At 42.7% G+C, this 21,588-nt stretch overlaps 1 protein-coding gene and 1 long non-coding RNA gene across 2 annotated transcripts in view; both read right to left on the minus strand.

The window, feature by feature from the left end:
• Window positions 1–21,588, minus strand: part of LOC139361178 (transcription initiation factor TFIID subunit 4-like) — a 174,736-nt gene that overhangs the window by 16,779 nt on the left and 136,369 nt on the right. The window contains exon 3 of the mRNA XM_071089655.1: window positions 14,171–14,296. Within this exon, the coding sequence (XP_070945756.1) occupies window positions 14,171–14,296 (126 nt within the window). The remainder of the gene's footprint in view (window positions 1–14,170; window positions 14,297–21,588) is intronic.
• LOC139361183 (uncharacterized) lies at window positions 14–9,502 on the minus strand. The gene is made up of 3 exons (XR_011618754.1): window positions 8,679–9,502; window positions 7,595–7,659; window positions 14–1,369 (listed from the first exon to the last, which is right to left on the minus strand). It is a non-coding gene; the product is annotated as an uncharacterized lncRNA (long non-coding RNA).

Raw genomic sequence — 21,588 nt, forward strand, 5'->3', positions numbered from 1 at the left:
CTTGTAATATTTTGTTATTAAAATGGTATTTGACATTAAAATGATGCTGGCTCTATAGAATGAGTTAATAAGTATTCCTCAGCTTCTATGTTCTGAAAGAGATTGTAGATAATTGGTATTTCTTCTCAGATATTTGGTAGAATTCACCAGTGAATCCTTCTGGGCCTGGCACTTCCTGTTTTGAAAGGTTATTAACCACTGATTCAATTTAACAGATACAGGCCCATACAGATCATTTCTTCCTGTTCAAATTTTGGCAAATTCTGTCTTTAAAGAAATTGGTTCATTTCATCCACGTTATCAAATTTGTGGCCATAGAGTTATTCATAATTTTTATTATCCTTTTAATGTCCATGGGATCTGTAGTTATGTCCTTTATTTCATTTCTGATATTGGAAATTTATCTGCTGTATTTCTTTTTCTTTTTAGAGGCTTACAGATTTTCTCTCAAAGAACCAGCTTTTTGTTTCATTGATTTTTCTCTACTGATATTGTTTTCAACGTATTGATTTCTGCTCTTTCATTATTTGTCGCCTGCTTAGAATTTAATTTGATGTTCTTCTTCTAGTTTTCGAAGGTGGAAGCTGATTGATTTTAGATCTTATTTTTTTTAATGTATGCATTTAAATCTATAAATTTCCCTATAAACATTACTGTCACTGCAGCTCACAAATTTTAACAAGTTTTCATTTTCATTTACTTCAAAAATTCAAAGAAATCTTCAGGTTTCTTCCTTGAACAATGTATTATGTATAAGTGTACTGTTTAATATCCTAATATATTTTCCAGTCGTCCATTACTGATTTCTACTTTACTGTGGTTGAGAACATACTTGATTCCTATTCTTTTAAATGTGTTAAGGTGTGTTTTATGGACCACAACATGGTATGTCTTGGTGAATGTTCTGTATTCTGTTGTTGTTGGAGGAAATAGTCTATAAACGTCAGTTATATACAGTTGACTGAGGATGCCGATTTCAATTTTGTCCTTACTGATTTTCTGGCTACTTAATTGGTCCATTTCTGATAAAGGGGTGTTAACGTCTCCAACTATAATAGTGAGTTAATTATTTCTCCTTGAAGTTTATCAGTTTTTGCTTTGGAATTCTGATGCTTTGTTAGCAAAAGTGCATTTAAGGATTGTTACATCTTCTTGGAGAATTGACCTCTTTATTACGTAATACTCATCTCTGGTAACTTTCCTTGATGTAAAGCCAACTCTGTCTGAAATTAATATCACCACTTTCATTTTTCAAAATGAGTGTTGGCCGGGTACGGTGGCTCATGCCTGTAATCCCAGCACTTTAGAAGGGCAAGGCAGAATGGATCAGGAGTTCAAGACCAGCCTGGCCAACACGGTGAAATCCCATCTGTACAAAAATAGAAAAAAATAATAAATTGAGGGGGCGGAGCAAGACGGCCGAATAGGAGCAGCTCCAGTCTCCAACTCCCAGCGCGAGCGACACAGAAGACCGGTGATTTCTGCATTTTCAACTGAGGTACTGGGTTCATCTCACTGGGGAGTGCCGGACGATCGGTGCTGGTCAGCTGCTGCAGCCCGACCAGCGAGAGCTGAAGCAGGGTGAGGCATTGCCTCACCTGGGAAGCACAAGTGGGAAGGGAGTCCCTTTTCCTAGCCAGGGGAACTGAGACACACAACACCTGGAAAATCGGGTAACTCCCACCCCAATACTGCGCTTTAAGCAAACAGGCACACCAGGAGATCATATCCCACACCTGGCCGGGAGGGTCCCACACCCACAGAGCCTCCCTCATTGCTAGCGCAGCAGTCTGTGATCTACCGGCAAGGCAGCAGCGAGGCTGGGGGAGGGGCGCCCACCATTGCTGAGGCTTAAGTAGGTAAACAAAGCTGCTGGGAAGCTCGAACTGGGTGGAGCTCACAGCAGCTCAAGGAAACCTGCCTGTCTCTGTAGACTCCACCTCTGGGGACAGGGCACAGTAAACTAAACAAACGCAGCAGACACCTCTGCAGACGCAAACGACTCTGTCTGACAGCTTTGAAGAGAGCAGTGGATCTCCCAACACGGAGGTTGAGATCTGAGAAGGGACAGACTCCCTGCTCAAGTGGGTCCCTGACCCCTGAGTAGCCTAACTGGGAGACATCCCCCACTAGGGGCAGTCTGACACCCCACACCTCACAGAGAGGAGTACACCCCTGAGAGGAAGCTTCCAAAGCAAGAATCAGACAGGTACACTCGCTGTTCAGAAATATTCTATCTTCTGCAGCCTCTGCTGCTGATACCCAGGCAAACAGGGTCTGGAGTGGACCTCAAGCAATCTCCAACAGACCTACAGCTGAGGGTCCTGACTGTTAGAAGGAAAACTATCAAACAGGAAGGACACCTACACCAAAACCCCATCAGTACATCACCATCATCAAAGACCAGAGGCAGATAAAACCACAAAGATGGGGAAAAAGCAGGGCAGAAAAGCTGGAAATTCAAAAAATAAGAGTGCATCTCCCCCGGCAAAGCAGCGCAGCTCATCGCCAGCAACGGATCAAAGCTGGATGGAGAATGACTTTGACGAAATGAGAGAAGAAGGCTTCAGTCCATCAAATTTCTCAGAGCTAAAGGAGGAATTACGTACCCAGCGCAAAGAAACCAAAAATCTTAAAAAAAAAGTGGAAGAATTGATGGCTAGAGTAATTAATGCAGAGAAGGTCCTAAACGAAATGAAAGAGATGAAAACCATGACACGAGAAATACGTGACAAATGCACAAGCTTCAGTAACCGACTCGATCAACTGGAAGAAAGAGTATCAGCGACTGAGGATCAAATGAATGAAATGAAGTGAGAAGAGAAACCAAAAGAAAAAAGAAGAAAAAGAAATGAACAAAGCCTGCAAGAAGTATGGGATTATGTAAAAAGACCAAATCTACGTCTGATTGGGGTGCCTGAAAGTGAGGGGGAGAATGGAACCAAGTTGGAAAGCACTCTTCAGGATATCATCCAGGAGAACTTCCCCAACCTAGTAGGGCAGGCCAACATTCAAATCCAGGAAATACAGAGAACGCCACAAAGATACTCCTTGAGAAGAGCAACTCCAAGACACATAATTGCCAGATTCACCAAAGTTGAAATGAAGGAAAAAATCTTAAGGGCAGCCAGAGAGAAAGGTCGGGTTACCCACAAAGGGAAGCCCATCAGACTAACAGCAGATCTCTCAGCAGAAACTCTACAAGCCAGAAGAGAGTGGGGGCCAATATTCAACATTCTTAAAGAAAAGAATTTTAAACCCAGAATTTCATATCCAGCCAAACTAAGTTTCATAAGTGAAGGAGAAATAAAATCCTTTACAGATAAGCAAATGCTTAGAGATTTTGTCACCACTAGGCCTGCCTTACAAGAGACCCTGAAGGAAGCACTAAACATGGAAAGGAACAACCGGTACCAGCCATTGCAAAAACATGCCAAAATGTAAAGACCATCGAGGCTAGGAAGAAACTGCATCAACTAACGAGCAAAATAACCAGTTAATATCATAATGGCAGGATCAAGTTCACACATAACAATCTTAACCTTAAATGTAAATGGACTAAATGCTCCAATTAAAAGACACAGACTGGCAAACTGGATAAAGAGTCAAGACCCATCAGTCTGCTGTATTCAGGAGACCCATCTCACACGCAGAGACATACATAGGCTCAAAATAAAGGGATGGAGGAAGATTTACCAAGCAAATGGAGAACAAAAAAAAGCAGGGGTTGCAATACTAGTCTCTGATAAAACAGACTTTAAACCATCAAAGATCAAAAGAGACAAAGAAGGCCATTACATAATGGTAAAGGGATCAATTCAACAGGAAGAGCTAACTATCCTAGATATATATGCACCCAATACAGGAGCACCCAGATTCATAAAGCAAGTCCTTAGAGACTTACAAAGAGACTTAGACTCCCATACAATAATAATGGGAGACTTCAACACTCCACTGTCAACATTAGACAGATCAACGAGACAGAAAGTTAACAAGGATATCCAGGAATTGAACTCATCTCTGCAGCAAGCAGACCTAATAGACATCTATAGAACTCTCCACCCCAAATCAACAGAATATACATTCTTCTCAGCACCACATCATACTTACTCCAAAATTGACCACGTAATTGGAAGTAAAGCACTCCTCAGCAAATGTACAAGAACAGAAATTATAACAAACTGTCTCTCAGACCACAGTGCAATCAAACTAGAACTCAGGACTAAGAAACTCAATCAAAACCGCTCAACTACATGGAAACTGAACAACCTGCTCCTGAATGACTACTGGGTACATAACGAAATGAAGGCAGAAATAAAGATGTTCTTTGAAACCAATGAGAACAAAGATACAACATACCATAATCTCTGGGACACATTTAAAGCAGTGTGTAGAGGGAAATTTATAGCACTAAATGCCCACAAGAGAAAGCAGGAAAGATCTAAAATTGACACTCTAACATCGCAATTAAAAGAACTAGAGAAGCAAGAGCAAACACATTCGAAGGCTAGCAGAAGGCAAGAAATAACTAAGATCAGAGCAGAACTGAAGGAGATAGAGACACAAAAAACCCTCCAAAAAATCGATGAATCCAGGAGTTGGTTTTTTGAAAAGATCAACAAAATTGACAGACCACTAGCCAGACTAATAAAGAAGAAAAGAGAGAAGAATCAAATCGACGCAATTAAAAATGATAAAGGGGATATCACCACCGACCCCACAGAAATACAAACTACCATCAGAGAATACTATAAACACCTCTACAAAAATAAACTGGAAAATCTAGAAGAAATGGATAATTTCCTGGACACTTACACTCTTCCAAGACTAAACCAGGAAGAAGTTGAATCCCTGAATAGACCAATAGCAGGCTCTGAAATTGAGGCAACAATTAATAGCCTACCAACCAAAAAAAGTCCAGGACCAGATGGATTCACAGCTGAATTCTACCAGAGGTACAAGGAGGAGTTGGTACCATTCCTTCTGAAACTATTCCAATCAATAGAAAAAGAGGGAATCCTCCCTAACTCATTTTATGAGGCCAACATCATCCTGATACCAAAGCCTGGCAGAGACACAACAAAAAAAGAGAATTTTAGACCAATATCCCTGATGGACATCGATGCAAAAATCCTCAATAAAATACTGGCAAACCGGATTCAGCAACACATCAAAAAGCTTATCCACCATGATCAAGTGAGCTTCATCCCTGGGATGCAAGGCTGGTTCAACATTCGCAAATCAATAAACATAATCCAGCATATAAACAGAACCAAAGACAAGAACCACATGATTATCTCAATTGATGCAGAAAAGGCTTTTGACAAAATTCAACAGCCCTTCATGCTAAAAACGCTCAATAAATTCGGTATTGATGGAACGTACCTCAAAATAATAAGAGCTATTTATGACAAACCCACAGCCAATATCATACTGAATGGGCAAAAACTGGAAAAATTCCCTTTGAAAACTGGCACAAGACAGGGATGCCCTCTCTCACCACTCCTATTCAACATAGTGTTGGAAGTTCTGGCTAGGGCAATCAGGCAAGAGAAAGAAATCAAGGGTATTCAGTTAGGAAAAGAAGAAGTCAAATTGTCCCTGTTTGCAGATGACATGATTGTATATTTAGAAAACCCCATTGTCTCAGCCCAAAATCTCCTTAAGCTGATAAGCAACTTCAGCAAAGTCTCAGGATACAAAATTAATGTGCAAAAATCACAAGCATTCTTATACACCAGTAACAGACAAACAGAGAGCCAAATCAGGAATGAACTTCCATTCACAATTGCTTCAAAGAGAATCAAATACCTAGGAATCCAACTTACAAAGGATGTAAAGGACCTCTTCAAGGAGAACTACAAACCACTGCTCAGTGAAATAAAAGAGGACACAAACAAATGGAAGAACATACCATGCTCATGGATAGGAAGAATCAATAGCGTGAAAATGGCCATACTGCCCAAGGTAATTTATAGATTCAATGCCATCCCCATCAAGCTACCAATGAGTTTCTTCACAGAATTGGAAAAAACTGCTTTACAGTTCATATGGAACCAAAAAAGAGCCCGCATCTCCAAGACAATCCTAAGTCAAAAGAACAAAGCTGGAGGCATCACGCTACCTGACTTCAAACTATACTACAAGGCTACAGTAACCAAAACAGCATGGTACTGGTACCAAAACAGAGCTATAGACCAATGGAACAGAACAGAGTCCTCAGAAATAATACCACACATCTACAGCCATCTGATCTTTGACAAACCTGAGAGAAACAAGAAATGGGGAAAGGATTCCCTATTTAATAAATGGTGCTGGGAAAATTGGCTAGCCGTAAGTAGAAAGCTGAAACTGGATCCTTTCCTTACTCCTTATACGAAAATTAATTCAAGATGGATTAGAGACTTAAATGTTAGACCTAATACCATAAAAATCCTAGAAGAAAACCTAGGTAGTACCATTCAGGACATAGTCATGGGCAAAGACTTCATGTCTAAAACACCAAAAGCAACGGCAGCAAAAGCCAAAATTGACAAATGGGATCTCATTAAACTAAAGAGCTTCTGCACAGCAAAAGAAACTACCATCAGAGTGAACAGGCAACCTACAGAATGGGAGAAAATTTTTGCAATCTACTCATCTGACAAAGGGCTAATATCCAGAACCTACAAAGAACTCAAACAAATTTACAAGAAAAAAACAAACAACCCCATCAAAAAGTGGGCAAAGGATATGAACAGACATTTCTCAAAAGAAGACATTCATACAGCCAACAGACACATGAAAAAATGCTCGTCATCACTGGCCATCAGAGAAATGCAAATCAAAACCACAATGAGATACCATCTCACACCAGTTAGAATGGCAATCATTAAAAAGTCAGGAAACAACAGGTGCTGGAGAGGATGTGGAGAAATAGGAACACTTTTACACTGTTGGTGGGATTGTAAACTAGTTCAACCATTATGGAAAACAGTATGGCGATTCCTCAAGGATCTAGAACTAGATGTACCATATGACCCAGCCATCCCATTACTGGGTATATACCCAAAGGATTATAAATTATGCTGCTATAAAGACACATGCACACGTATGTTTATTGCAGCACTATTGACAATAGCAAAGACTTGGAATCAACCCAAATGTCCATCAGTGACAGATTGGATTAAGAAAATGTGGCACATATACACCATGGAATACTATGCAGCCATCAAAAAGGATGAGTTTGAGTCCTTTGTAGGGACTTGGATGCAGCTGGAATCCATCATTCTTAGCAAACTATCACAAGAACAGAAAACCAAACACCGCATGTTCTCACTCATAGGTGGGAACTGAACAATGAGATCACTTGGACTCAGGAAGGGGAACATCACACACTGGGGCCTATCATGGGGAGGGGGGAGGGGGGAGGGGGGAGGGGGGATGGATTGCATTGGGAGTTATACCTGATGTAAATGACGAGTTGATGGGTGCAGCACAGCAACATGGCACAAGTATACATATGTAACAAACCTGCACGTTATGCACATGTACCCTACAACTTAAAGTATAATAATAAATTTAAATAATAATAATAATAATAATAATAAATTACCCGGGCATGACGACAAATGCCTGTAATCCCAGCTACTCGGGAGGCTGAGGGAGAATCACTTGAACCTGGAAGGCAGAGGTTGCAGTGAGATGAGATCAGGCCATTGCACACCAAAAAATTAGTGTTAACATTTATATCTTTTTCCATCCCTTTACTGTTGATCTATATGTATGTCTTTATATCTAAAGTGGATTTCTTATAGATAATATATAGTTCGGTGCATTTGGACTGACATTGAAAGTAATAATATACAGTTGAATTAACATCTACCGCATTTGTTACTATTTTCTATTTGTTGCCCTTGTTCTTTGTTTTTGTCTTTCACTTTTTTTTTTCCTTGTGGTCTTAATTGAGCATATTCTATGATTTATTTTCTTTCCTTTCTTAGCATATCAGTTACTCTTTTTTTTTTTTTTTTTTTTTTTAAAGTGGCTGCCTTGGAATTTGCAATATAAATTTACAAGTAACCCAAGTCCACTTTCAAACGACACTACACTGGTTTTTTGATAATGCAAGCACACTATAATAACAAAATAATCCTAATTCCTAATTGCTCTCTCCCATCCCTTGGGTATCACTGCTCTCATTCATTTCACTTATATTTAAGTGTGTGTATATGACATATACATAAGCATATAATACAGTATATTTACTGTCGCTATATGCATGAACTGTTAAGTTAGATCTATTAAGAAAAATGAAAGATTTCCTTCTACCTTCACTATTTCTTTTTTAATGGTTTTTGTTTTTCTATTTATTTTTTTAAACAGACAAGGTCTTTCTCTGTTGCCCAGGCTAGACTGGAGCAGCATCATTATAGCTCACCGCAGCCTTGAACGGGATCCTGGGCTCAAGAAGTGACCCGTCTCAGCCTCTCAAAGTAGCTGGCACTATAGGTGTTGGCCACCACGTTTGGCTTTTTTTTTTAATGAGACAGAGTCTCACTACATTGCCCAGGCCGGTCTCAACTAAGCGGCCTCCAGCTGTACTCCCATCTTTGCCTCCCGGAGTGTTAGGATGACAGCTGTGAGCCCTGTAAACAGACTGTGCTCTTCCTTTCTTTGTGCACATCTGAGTTACTGACCTCTACTATTTTCTCTAAAGAACTTTGAACATTTTTTGCAGGGCAGGTCTACCGGTGACAAATTTTTCAATTTTTGTCCGAGAAGGTCTTTTTTTTCTTCACTTTTGAAAGATAATTTCACAGAGTATAGACTTCTAGGTTAATGGAATTTTTTTCCTCTCAAAAGTTTAAATACTTCACTCCACTTCTTGCTTTCATGGTTTTTGAGGGGAAGTTGAAAATAATTCTTATCTTTGATCCACCATAGGGAAGGAGATTACTCTGGTTTCTTTGCTTTTTAATCTTTGATTCGCCATAGTTTGAATATTTTATGCCCAAATAGAGTTTATTTTTGTTTTTGTCGTCGTCGTTTTTACATTTATCCTTCTTGGTGTTTCTTGAGCTTCCTGGATCTATGGTTTGGTGTCTGGCATTAATCTGAGGAAATTCAGCTATGACCGTTACAAATATTTCTTCTGTTCCTCTTTCTTCCCCCTTGTATTACCGTTATGCATATTTTATGCCTCTGTGGAAGTCCCATCGTGCTTGGATACTCTGTTCTTTTTTGCTTTTCAGTTCTGGAGATTGGAGTTGGGTATTTCCATTTCTCCCAGGTCAGAAGGCTCTGATAAAATCCCACCAGGTTAGTCTCTAGCTAACTAGCTTCTCTGGAAGGTAGACCTAGTGAAGAGTGCACCTACATATTGAAAAATGATTCCTATTCTCTTTCCCCTGTAGTAAGTATGAGGGGATTTTTCTGTGATGTTTACTTCGAGAACCTGGTTGAGCTTCTGATGATACAACTCACAAAAGCATGAGACCCATATGCACAGGCCTCTTGGAGGTTTTAACTCTCAGACGTGGCCACACCTCAATGCAGCAATTTGTCAATTCCAGTTCAGGTTTTCCAATCCCAGTGTGGGTTCCTTGGAGCATTGTGCTCCAGTGTATGGTGATTCTCTGCTTTACCGCTACGGACAGTGGCTTGCCTGTGACCTCAGGTCTCTTGCAGGTTTAAGAAGAGCTGCTGATTTTTCAGTTTGCTCAGCTTTTTACCTGTGAGGAGGGAGTGACAATTCTCAAGATTATCGTGTATGGAACCTGAAATTCCCCAACTCCATTATAGTGAAAATTGTCTTCCCTTCCTCTGGCTCAAGAATTAAAATATTTTCATTCTTTGACACATTGTAATTTGATTCCCTAAATACTTATAATTGTAGATTTAAAAACTCGGTCTTCTGCTGTATCAGACATCTAGACGGGCACTTTCCAACAGAATTATGAGAGTCCTGTTATAGAACTTGAAACCTTCCTTGTAGCCTCATATAAATATATAAACAGGTACAATTAATTTTACTAGTATATTTTTAACTCAAAATGCTCATACCATACTTGCAATAAGAAATACAAATAGGCCAGATGCGGTGGCTCAAGTCTGTAATCCCAGCACTTTGGGAGGCCGAGGCGGGTGGATCACGAGATCAGGAGATCGAGACCATCCTGGCTAACACGGTGAAACCCCGTCTCTACTAAAAGTACAAAAAGTTAGCCAGGAGTGGCAGCGGGCAGCAACTTGGGAGGCCGAGGCAGGAGAATGGCATGAACCCGGAAGGCGGAGATTGCAGTGAGCCAAGATCACGCCACTGCACTCTAGCCTGGGCAACAGAGCTAGACTCCGTCTCAAAAAAAAAAAAAAATACAATATTTTCTGTTTTTTATATTAACTGGCATGTCTTTCACGCAGCAAATCCAGTTCAGACCGGGCGCACTTCATGCGCTTAGCCGCCGCGTGTGGTGAGTGACAGAGACCATCCTGCATGTGTGTGCACTTTTTACTGCCTTTTTCTTGACCACAGATTCTACCTCCTGTTTCTCTGTGTATGCAGTGATTATTTGCTGAATATTACACATTGTGGGTAACTTGTTGAGCACACTCAGGATCCCTAACCTTCCTCTAAAGCTTTCCACCTCTTGTTTTAGCAGTTAGCACAGGCACGGCTGGGTCATCGTGACATGGGCAGGCTTGGTTGGATTCGCTGTTGGTGTGAATCTGTGGAGAGCTCCCATCCTGCACCCACTCCGATCTCCCCCTCCTGGATGTGGTAAGATGGCCATGCTCCGCCCACACCTGAGCTCTCTCTGATCTCCCCCTCCCGGACATGGTAGGGTGATATGCTCTGCCCACACCCGATCTCTCTCTGATCTCCCCCTCCTGGACGTGTTAGGGTGGCCATACTCCGCTCACACCTGAGCTCTCTCCGAGCTCCGCCTTCTGGACGTGGTAGGATGGCCATGCTCTGCCCACACCTGAACTCTCGGCACCACGGTCTGCAGGTGTTTTCCAGAGGGGAAGTGTACTGTGGGTGCATCTTATTCATTCTCCTGCCCTCGCCCTCAGGTTCTGGCTGGTACAGCTGTGGTCACAGACTAAAAACAGCCACCTCATTCGTTTTGTGCAGTTTTACAGTTGTTTATGGCAGATGTGTGATTTGGGTCCCTATTCTCTCATCATGGCTAGAAGTAGTTTTGGCAAATTATTCTTTTATCTTTACATTTGGAAACTAAAGTTTCACCCATAGAATATTAGCGTTGCGACAATCCTAATGAGAGTTTCTCCAGAAACTAGGATCCAGGTCAGCAGCCAGTCATTTCATGAAGATAAACTTCAAGAACATTCTCTGAAGGGCAATGAAACTGAGTAAGATCTAACCACTGTTACCAACAACCAAGAAAAATAGGTAAGAAAATGCAGCTAAGATTTGGATCAATAAGTACGGTAATAAACATGCAAACTGTCGCTAAGCACAAAATAGGCTGGGAGTAAAAAATTTTATGATATTGACATTTACGATTTTACAAAACTGCCCCACATGATATATCAAGAGAACTCCTGATGAAAATTTTCAAAGGATGCTTTATGGCTTATATAAAACTGTTGGTCAAATCCAAATATTTCACAAAAATAACATTTCAAATAATATTCTTTTATATTTTGCAGACATCTGTACAAGGAGGTTATTCATCACACATGACCGAGTAACATTTCTCAGCGGTTGGATTCAATAAGTGAAATAAGCAAATAACCGCACTGTTTCTTCCATTTCAAAGTCATTTCTCTTATAGAAAGTGGTCAAGAAAAATGTCCGTTGCCTTACATACTGGTTAGTGCCAAAAAGTTGGTTTAAAATATTTCAAGTGGGTTATCCTTTTACGTCCATGTTGTTAGTTACACAAAGAACACATACAAATACAATTATTTTACCATAAGTTTTGGCAAATTATAACCATTAACTAAACAAACAGGAATGAGCATGTTATTTTTTGAGATAGGGTCTTGCTCTGTTGTCCAGGCTTGAGTGCAGTGGCACGATCATGGCTCACTGCAGCCTGATCCTCCCACTCCAGCCTCCCGAGCAGCTGGGACCACAGGCACACAACACCATTCCAGGCTGATTTCTGTATTTTTTGTAGGAATGGGCTTTGGAATGTTGCCCAGGCTAGTCTCAAATGCTGGGAACTCAAGCAATCTGCCTGCCTTGGCTTCCCAAACTGCTGAGGTTAGAGGCATGAGCCACCATGCCTGGCCTAATCATTTTTAAAGAGTCTGCATTTATTATCGTTATTTTTTTCTAATTGAGATGGGGGTCTTGCTCTGTTGGCCCGGCTGGAGTGCAGTGGTGCCATCTCAGCTGACAGCAACCTCTGCCTCCCGGGCTCAAGTCATTCTCCCACCTCAGCCTCCCAAGTAGCTGGGACTAGAGGTGCACACCACCAGGCTCAGCTAATTTTTTGTACTTTTGGTGAAGACAAGATGTACAAAAGGCATTTCTGTACATTTTACCATGTTGTCCAGGCTGGCCTTGAACCCTTGGGCTCAAGCCATACACCTGCCCTGGGTTCCCAAATTACTGCAGTTATAGGCATGAGCTATCGTGCCCAGCCCTTAATTATGTGATGTGGCTTAATATTAAAATAAGGAAAGGGAGGAGCCCCAGGAAGCACGTTGGCAGAAAGGGCTCCCTTGCCAACAACTTGCTAGCACGGCATTCACTCCCTTGCCTGCTGGCACTGCGTTCTTTAGAAGAAGAACACGTTATGTGTCAATGAAAAAGAGAAACAACATAGGAACACCCTGTCTCTACAAACACTTAAAAATTAGCTGGGTGTGGTGGCGAGCACCTGTGATCCCAGCTGCTTGAGGTTGAAGTGGGAGGACCGCGTGAGCCCAGGTGGTCACAGCTGCAGTGAGCCAAGAGCTGCCATCATGATGCTGAATTCCAACCTTGGTGACAGAGCAAGACCTTGTCTCAAAACAAAAAGCAACGAAAACCCAAAATGATGCACTCTAAGTTCTGTCCTTTAAATTCCAGTACCTTCACGTAAAGGTGAAACTCAGGAGCTGCCTGCAGTAATGTGGACATACGCTTGACCTCAGCTCTGATCTGAAGCACGTCCTTCTGTCTCACTGCTTGCCAAGACTAAGCTAAACTTCAGAAGTAAAAATACTCCCCAAAATGTTGTACATTTTCAACTATTCGTATTGTACCTTAAGTTTCTTTGGTATTGGAGCAAAAATACGGTGTCATTTAAAGTGATATGTAGCTTCAACGTGGGATGTAAGGTTATTCAGGTCCTTTGAGAAGACAAGCTTGCAACAACGACATGAATAATGTTGGAATCAAAATCACAGAAACTAAACACCAAATAGCGTAGGTTCAATCTGTGTCTCTAGCAAGTATCTGGATAACTAAACTTTCTGCTTTACTTGGGCGTGAAGATCATGAAATGTAGTTTATAATTATTTGGGCAGAGAAAATAGAGAATTGGGGTAGTTATGTAAAATTCAAGATTAAAGAAAAGCAGTATTATATAGCAGAAATATAAATTGGCTATTACCTTCAGTAATTTAGATCAGGGGTTGGCAGGTCTGTGCACCAAATCTGGTCCGTTGTTCTTGTAAATAAAGTTTTATTGGTACACAGTCATACGCATTTGCTATCACCCATGGCTGAGGGCAGAGTTCAGTGGTTGTGAGAGACCTTATGGCCTGCAGGAACTAAAATACTAGCTAGCACCTTGCAGGCAAAGTTTATGAGCTGATTCGGGTAGCAGCCTAAACTGTCCAATTCGCTTGTTCTAAAACAATCCAACAATATAGCACACTTATCTGAAGATTTGAGAATATGCATGCCACAGCCTAATCAGAAGAAAAGTCCAATTGCACTCAGAGTGTTACAAACTCTTCCCTTTTCACTACAAAGAATTAAATGAACAAAACTGTGTGAGATTTTACTGGTATGTATCATATGTATGAATCTTGATGAAAAGTTAAAAATGTGTATTTATACAGATACATAGTGTTACTTTTCATACACTGTTTTCGGACTTCTGGTTCACAAAATCTGCATTTCTGCACCATGATTTTGAAGGCAAAAACCCAACTGCTGGGCTAGCGGTCAATTCTGAGGTGCCCAGCATGTTCAAGAGGCAGCGTCGGGGAGCGTGTCCCTTACCTGGAGGGGTGTAGGCGTCCATGGAGGTCTGCACGACCAGGGACCTGCGTTTGGAAGGCACAGGCACTGCCATCTTCCGCTCTTTGTGTCTGGCCAGAGCCGCCTGGACAGCTTCCGTGTGGACGTCTGAAATGGAGAGAGCTCAGTCACTCAGTGCTCAAATGAGGTCCCAGAGGCCAAGCTGCACCTTCCTCTCTGTCCCCGCAGCACGGTTCATCCACCTTCTGAAACTCACCAACAGATGGGTGGGTGAGGAAAGAAAATCAGTGTTTACAGTTCCAATAAGGCATTAAAATTTATTCACAGACTTCTAATTATTCATTTTATTACTGTAGAATCCATATCTGCAAGCAAACACTGGCTATAAACTGCACTGAGATTTTTCTTTTTAAGGTGAATGCACCTTGATCTTTGGAGATTCTTTGTAGGTCACACGTTTGAGCCTCCAAATCCTCTCACTGTACCGCTGAGAGGCGTGTGCACGCCTCGCACCCCAACTCACACAGCCACGGTCGCAGCTCAGCTCAACACCAGCCATGGGCCAGGACTGGGTTGGCTATGAATATGGTTTGGCTGTGTCTCCACCCAAATCTCAACTTGAATTCTACATCCCAGAATCCCCATGTGTTGTGGGAGGGACTTAGGGACACGTAACTGAATCATTGGGGCGCGTCTTTCCTGTTCTATTCTGGTGATAGTGAATAAGTCTCATGAGATCTGATGGCTTATTGGGGTTTCCGCTTTTGCTTCTACCTCGTTTTCTCTTGCTGCTGACATGTAAGAAGTGCCTTTCGCCTCCCACCATGATTCTGAGGCCTCCCCAGACATGCGGAACTGCAAGGCCAACTAAATCTTTTTCTTCCCAGTTTCGGGTGTGTCTTTGTCGGCAGCATGGAAATGGACTAAAACAACCATTAAGACATTTTGTGGCTATTAAACCATTACATTAATTCCACACATTCACTGAATGCCTTCTCTGTAAGTCCCTATGGGCTGGGGTCGCAGTGGTGATAAGGCACAGTCTCATGGCATCTCACGCAGGCCACTTCTTAAGGGATGAGACAAGTGATAGATGGGCTAGAGAATTAAAGCAGAGACAGATGCAGCAGCAACTCCAAACTGTGAAGCCAGGGAAGAACCCTCTTAACACAGAATCAGAACAACAGGAATGAAATACACCGGCTGTCAAGACGAGAATCTTCGACACAAAGGCAAAAACCTGCTCAAAGGCCCTAAACTGTCAGTGAGAACGGTGTTAGCAGAATAAAACTACCACCACCAAAAATGGCCAGCGTGAGTGAAGACGGGTTGGGGCGGTTTTCTCTGAAGCTGCGAGAATGATCCCACTGAAAGGGAATCGTGTGTGGATTTCTGGCTTAAACCCCCCAAGCTGCCACCTGAGACAGGACCCAGACCCTCAGCATCACGCCCACAAGCAGCTCATCACACTGCTTGGTCTTGGTCAGCCTTTGTGCACACTTCTCTCCCAAACTAGATCAAGAGCCTGGTCATCTGGCCACTATTTCTAATTCCCAGGTCAAAAACCACTATGTGACTGACTTGGCTCATGGCCGAAAACTGAAGGGATCAATGAGGTGACAGTCCACTCACTTCCACAAATCGCTTTTTGTTTTGCATATTCTCCGTTTTAAACTTTTTGGAAGTAATTTCAAACACACAGAAAATCTGCAACACCAGCTTAGCGAATTCCCACATAACTTACCAGGCTCAACTTAGGCCCAACTGCTCCTATCTTACATCACTACTTTCCCCCCTCCCCCATGAATTTTCTAAGTCAAATGAAAATAAATTTCATATACTATGTCCTTCCATACCGAAATGTTTCAATGTATTTCCTAAACACAAGGATATGCTCTCACATTCATTTTCCTCAAGATCCGGAAATTTAACTGTCATATACAAAGTTCACTTTCAAATGGTGTCAACTGTCTCCATAATTTTCTTACTTTGTCTTCCTCTTTTACGATCCAATCCAGGATCATGAATTGATTTGCCATGTGATTTTTACCCGTCCAGAATCCAAGTTTCTCAGGTTTTGTGTTTCCTGAAATTGGAAATGTTAAAGAATACAGGTCAGTTATTTTGCAGCTTGTCCTTTATTTTGGTATCTTCCGGACTAGACTCAAGAGTATGCATTTTAGCAGGGACACCACAGAAGTCTGTCCTATGTGACAATGTTAACATCGGCAACTCAGTGAAGGTGGTGCCTAAGTGCCTCCAAAGCAAAGATGCTGCTTTTCGCATTGAAATTAAGATTTGGGAGGAGACACCCTGACACTATGCGCATATTCTGTTTTCCATGAATTCTTCACTACTAGTTTTAGCATCCACTGATTTCCTGTCATTCCTTCTAAATCATTAGATCTTCCATATTCACTGAAAAATAATTTTGTCTTTCAACATTCATTTACATATATCCATATGTACTCACGGAGTCTGGCTTGCTGGGTTATGATTCATAGTTACAATCGTTTGTTCTGTTGCTCAACTGGTCCCAGATTTGACACCGGAATCCTCAGCCCTTAGACCAGGGCTCCTTCTTGTGAAGAACGGTGTTTGGAAGCTAAGAGTGGGCACCAGGTGCTGCTGGGCATTGCCGGCAAGTAGAACACACACACGCATGTACACGCACGTACACGCATGTGCACCCACACCCATCCACAGGCACTTCTATCCCTGTCTACATCTGTCGGGAGCCACCAGCTTATACTTGTACCTCCTGCAACACTCAACATATTCACTGATTTATTAAGCTTATTTGCTTAAGCCTGGAGATAAAGAAATGCTTTCAGAATTGCTATCTAATACCACTGTGAAAAATCTATCCAGTTCAGTGCTCATTTGTAATTATTTTTTCATTTTTTTTTGGAAGGTAGGGAGTACAAAGTATACACAGTGAAATGTTCAGATCTTGCGTACACTTGGCGCATTTCGATAAATGGAAATCTATTACCCTACTCAAATCTTTTGCATCAAAGTTTCCACAAGTCCCCTCCCAGTCAATCCCAGCCCTCAAGAGACAGCCACTGTTCATTCTCGAGGAGTGTTCTTGGCGCTCTTCCGTCACCCGAGACTCGCATAGATTCTCCATTGTCACATGGACTCCACGGCGTGGTGTTCACTCTCTGCTCAGTTCAAGGCTCCTGGAACTCATCCCCATTCTCTGTTTTGGTTTCAGTATTTTGTACGTTTTTCCTGATGGGAACTAGGATAATGTATGAATATCTCAGAATTTGCTCATGTTTCTCCAGATGAGAGACATTTATGTTGTTTCCAGTTCTTGGCTATGACAATTTACTCTGCAGATAATGTGCATTCTTTTACAAGGACACACATTTTCAGCTCTCCTTGGTGAACATCTACAGCGTACCTGCTGGGCCATATGGTAAGTGTACACATTTTAAAGAAACTGCCACAGTGTGCTGAAGTGGCTGTGCCATTTTAAGTCTCCATCAGTCTGAGATCCAGTCTGTCATATCTTCACCAGCACCTGCCACTGTCCTCCCTTCTCCACTCTTGTGAAGGGGAACCTCGTGGGTTTAAGTTGTACTTACCCAATGACTCCCTGGTGAGCACCCCTCACGGGCCACTGGGCATCGGTATACCTCTGTTGCAAGGAGTCCATCTTGCATGCTTGCAAAATTCACACCATTTCTGGTTGTTTGTACATTTCCTAAAATGTTCTAAATAAGGCCCTGTGTCTTCTGTACATCAAGCATCTCCCTGCTTCCAAGTCTTTATGCCTTTTAGTTTTCCTGACTCACTTCACGGACGAGGGCCCCAGTGCGCACCATGCGAACCTGAACCATGGAGAATGGCCATGCTCCCGACACCCCTGACTGTGGGCAGAGCTCCCCGGCTGCCACCACCGAGGAGGGGGGTCAGCTCTTGTTTTTCAGGAGTGGCCTTTATCAAATGGAGAAAGTTCCCTTCTGTTCCTGATGTGACAGGAAATTCGTATAAGGACTATTAAATTTCAACAGATGTTTTCCAGTGTCTACCGAGAGGATACAATGGGTTTTCTGCTTTATTTTTTGTTAATGTGGTGAATTACATTGATTTTTGAATGATGAGCCAAATGTGCAATGCAAAACTACAGATCATGAGAACAAACTCTAAGTGGTCATGGTATTCTTATCCCTTTTACATATTTCTGGGTTTGATTTAGTAAGAATTTGTTCAAAGCTTTGGCATCTGTATGTCAACAAGAGTGAAAGGCGTGAGATTTTGCCTCGCATGCAAACTAACAAAGGGAGCCAACACCAGCCCAATGCACTGACGGAGCCGGCACATTTCCGGGCCAGAAACAAAGGGCTTGTCACACACAGTGGGGCAGCAGGACCCATTCACCCCTGTCGATATTCAGGATCACATAGTGGGGCAGCAGGACCCACTCGCCCCCGTAAATACTCAGCAACATCCTGTATCCCTGTACAAAGACAAGATGTTATTTAGGCAAAACAAAATTAACGATCATGTAAAGAACTGCTTACATTTTTCTCTTCTCAGAAAATTTGTTTTTAGCAACCATGGCTCTCAAGGCATTCACTTGCACATTATACATAATACTGCTTGTGCCCAAAGTCATGGTACCTTCCTATTCTTAAATAATTTACCAAGAGTTCTGAAAGGTGAGTATTTTAAAGAGAAAAGAGGTATGTGGCTTACCCCAGGCTAAGGAGTGAGTTAGCTGGACAATTCTTGTGAAATATCTGCTTTTTCCAATTAGAAAATCTGAGAACAAGGTATCAGTGTGAGTCTGTTATTTCCATGAAGGAGTGAAATGGATGCTGGGAAATTGAAGGAGCTTCAGAACGGGAATCTCACAACCTCAAATGGGGAGACCGGCAATTGGGAAAGCAGTCACTCTGATTCATGGAGTTTTTGGAGATTCACGTCCACTCCGTGCTGCATTTGAGCGACTTTTCTTCTTGTGATGTGGACCCGATAGAAGAGAGGTCCCACGTAGACATTCGGCATTTGTGAGGGTCTGGCACCGTGACTCACTTCTACAGATTTAACATGTCTATAGATAAATTACAATGGCTCATCTCTATAAAAACTGATAGCAGTTATGGATCAATTCCCTCATTTCTCACTTGGGCCACACTTCCTGTTTCTGCAAGAACATATCGCTTGGCTAGAAGACACGATGTTGACATTGAAAGGAAAAAGGACCTTGTATAAAAATGATGCAGAGAATTCTTCTCAAAGGCCACTGGGACACACACTTTGTTGGTGACCAGCTGTCTACCAGCGCGGCAGCGAGAGAGACAGAGCTCCACTCGTGAGCAGTCACAGCACCCGTGACCCACACCAAGACCCCCAGGGTGACGACAGGCCAACCAGCAGCCTTGGAACGGACACTTCCTTCCCGAAATAGCTTCCCGAGAGAAAACAAACAGTGAAAACTGCAGGCATTTCTATGACCGGGAAGCAAGAAACCCTCCCAGTCCTCTTCCTTCTACACCACATCCAGAACAGGCGTACACCCGGTGTAGAAAGCTCCCAAGGACTGAACAGATCATTTGAATCTACCTCAGACTGACCTAATCTCTGGAGTGCAGTCCTACAAACAGACTTTCCAAAAGTTACCAAACCACTACCTCAAACCTCATGCTTTACTCTGCTTCGAAAGCGGACATGTGGCTCGGTTTATACAGCCACCAGAACACACATACACAGGGTATTATCTTATTGCCCTTCAGTGCCAAGAAGAATCCTGTGGTCTCTCACGGTAAAAACAAAACCACAACCACCACAACCCAGCTTTTCAAGTTGCAGGGAGTTTTACAGCCTCTTTCTATGTCGTCTTCCTTTTTGCCCCAAACTGGATATTCTTTTTACTTTCTCCTTATTTCCTGAATATAATTTGATCAATATATTCAAACTGCTTGTGTTAGAAGCAACTTTACTTAAAAAGAATTGAAAGAACTACATGAAAATATTAAGAGTAGCCATTTCAGGATGACAAGAGAACAATATATTGTTTTTGTTCATTCTTTTCAACATTTGCAAAGCTTTTTACCTTGAGTGCAGTCACTGTTGCAATCAGAGGTTACAGTGCTTGATGGAATGAGGCCATGAAGCACACACACCACCGAGTTTCTAACACAGAGCAATCTATGGGGAAGGATGGAGACACAGGAAATGTTCATTTTAAGTCAATGCAGGTGTTTTTTCCATAAAAGCAAAAGACATTCTTAAAAGTGTTTGCACCATACACAAGTCTGCTAAATTTAGTCAAAAAACAGAGAAAACAGTAACAGAAGAACACTTTAGCCCACAAGGAGAGCAGTACACTCCAGATGAGGAGTGGAGAGTGGTTTCCTCACAGCTGACCCACAGGATTGGGTAACACGAGCAGGAGGGAAACATGGGGACCACAGAGACGTCAGACTGTGGACTTCACAGCAAGAGACAGCAACACAAACTAGCGGAGTAATTAAAAACTATGGTAAAAAGAGGTCCACATTCTATTTTAACCTGAAATCAGTGGCACGGGGACCACCACACCACCCTGCAGTTGCCTCCTCCCTCCCCCACACACAGCAGCCTCCTGGGACAACATCCTACTTCCAACTTGCAGTTGCCTCCCGTCCCACCCCCCCACAGTGGCCCCCTACAACATCATCCTACTTCCACCCTGCAGCTGCCTCCCATCCCCAACACACAGCATCCTCATGGGACAACCTGCTACTTGCTGCCCACAGCCTGGAGCCCCCAAAGCATGGAGGGGCTTAGCGAGCCACACAGCATTCCCCCTTCACACCTGGGAAGTCAGCCCCTCACTGAAGTGGGTCCTGCGCCCACCAGCTGTCCACGATCAGAGGTGTGAGGTTATGGATCTGGTCACCCACTGTGCAGAGAGGCGTGAGGTCATGGACCTGGTCACCCGTTGTGCACGATCAGAGGTGTGCAAGGTTCCAGACCTGGTCACCTGCTATGCACAATCAGAGGTGTGAGGTGATGGACCCGGTCACCTGCTGTGTACGAATAGAGGTGTGTGTGGTTAGTGACCTGGTTACCAGCTCTGCACAATCAGAGCCATGCGAGGTTACAGACCTAGTCACCAGCTGCACCCAATCAGAAGCTTTTGAGATTAGGGACCTGTTCACCTGCTGTGCACAGAAGTTTGAGGTTATGGACCTGGTCACCCCGCTGTGCATGATCAGAGGTGTGCGAGGTTAGGGACCAGGTTACCTGCTGTTGTCCAATCAGAGCCAGGAAAGATTACAGACCTAGTCACCAGCTGCAGCCAATCAGAAGCTTTTGAGGTTACGGACCTGGTCACCCACTGTGTGGGATCAGAGGTGTGCCAGGTTAGGGACCATGTGCGTGGTGATGAACCTGATCAGCAGCCAAGACACCTGACGTTTCCAGTGTCATCCCGGCTT

This window comes from Macaca nemestrina (genome assembly GCF_043159975.1).
Source record: "Macaca nemestrina isolate mMacNem1 chromosome 14 unlocalized genomic scaffold, mMacNem.hap1 SUPER_14_unloc_2, whole genome shotgun sequence".
In the NCBI taxonomy this organism is placed as follows: domain Eukaryota; kingdom Metazoa; phylum Chordata; class Mammalia; order Primates; family Cercopithecidae; genus Macaca; species Macaca nemestrina.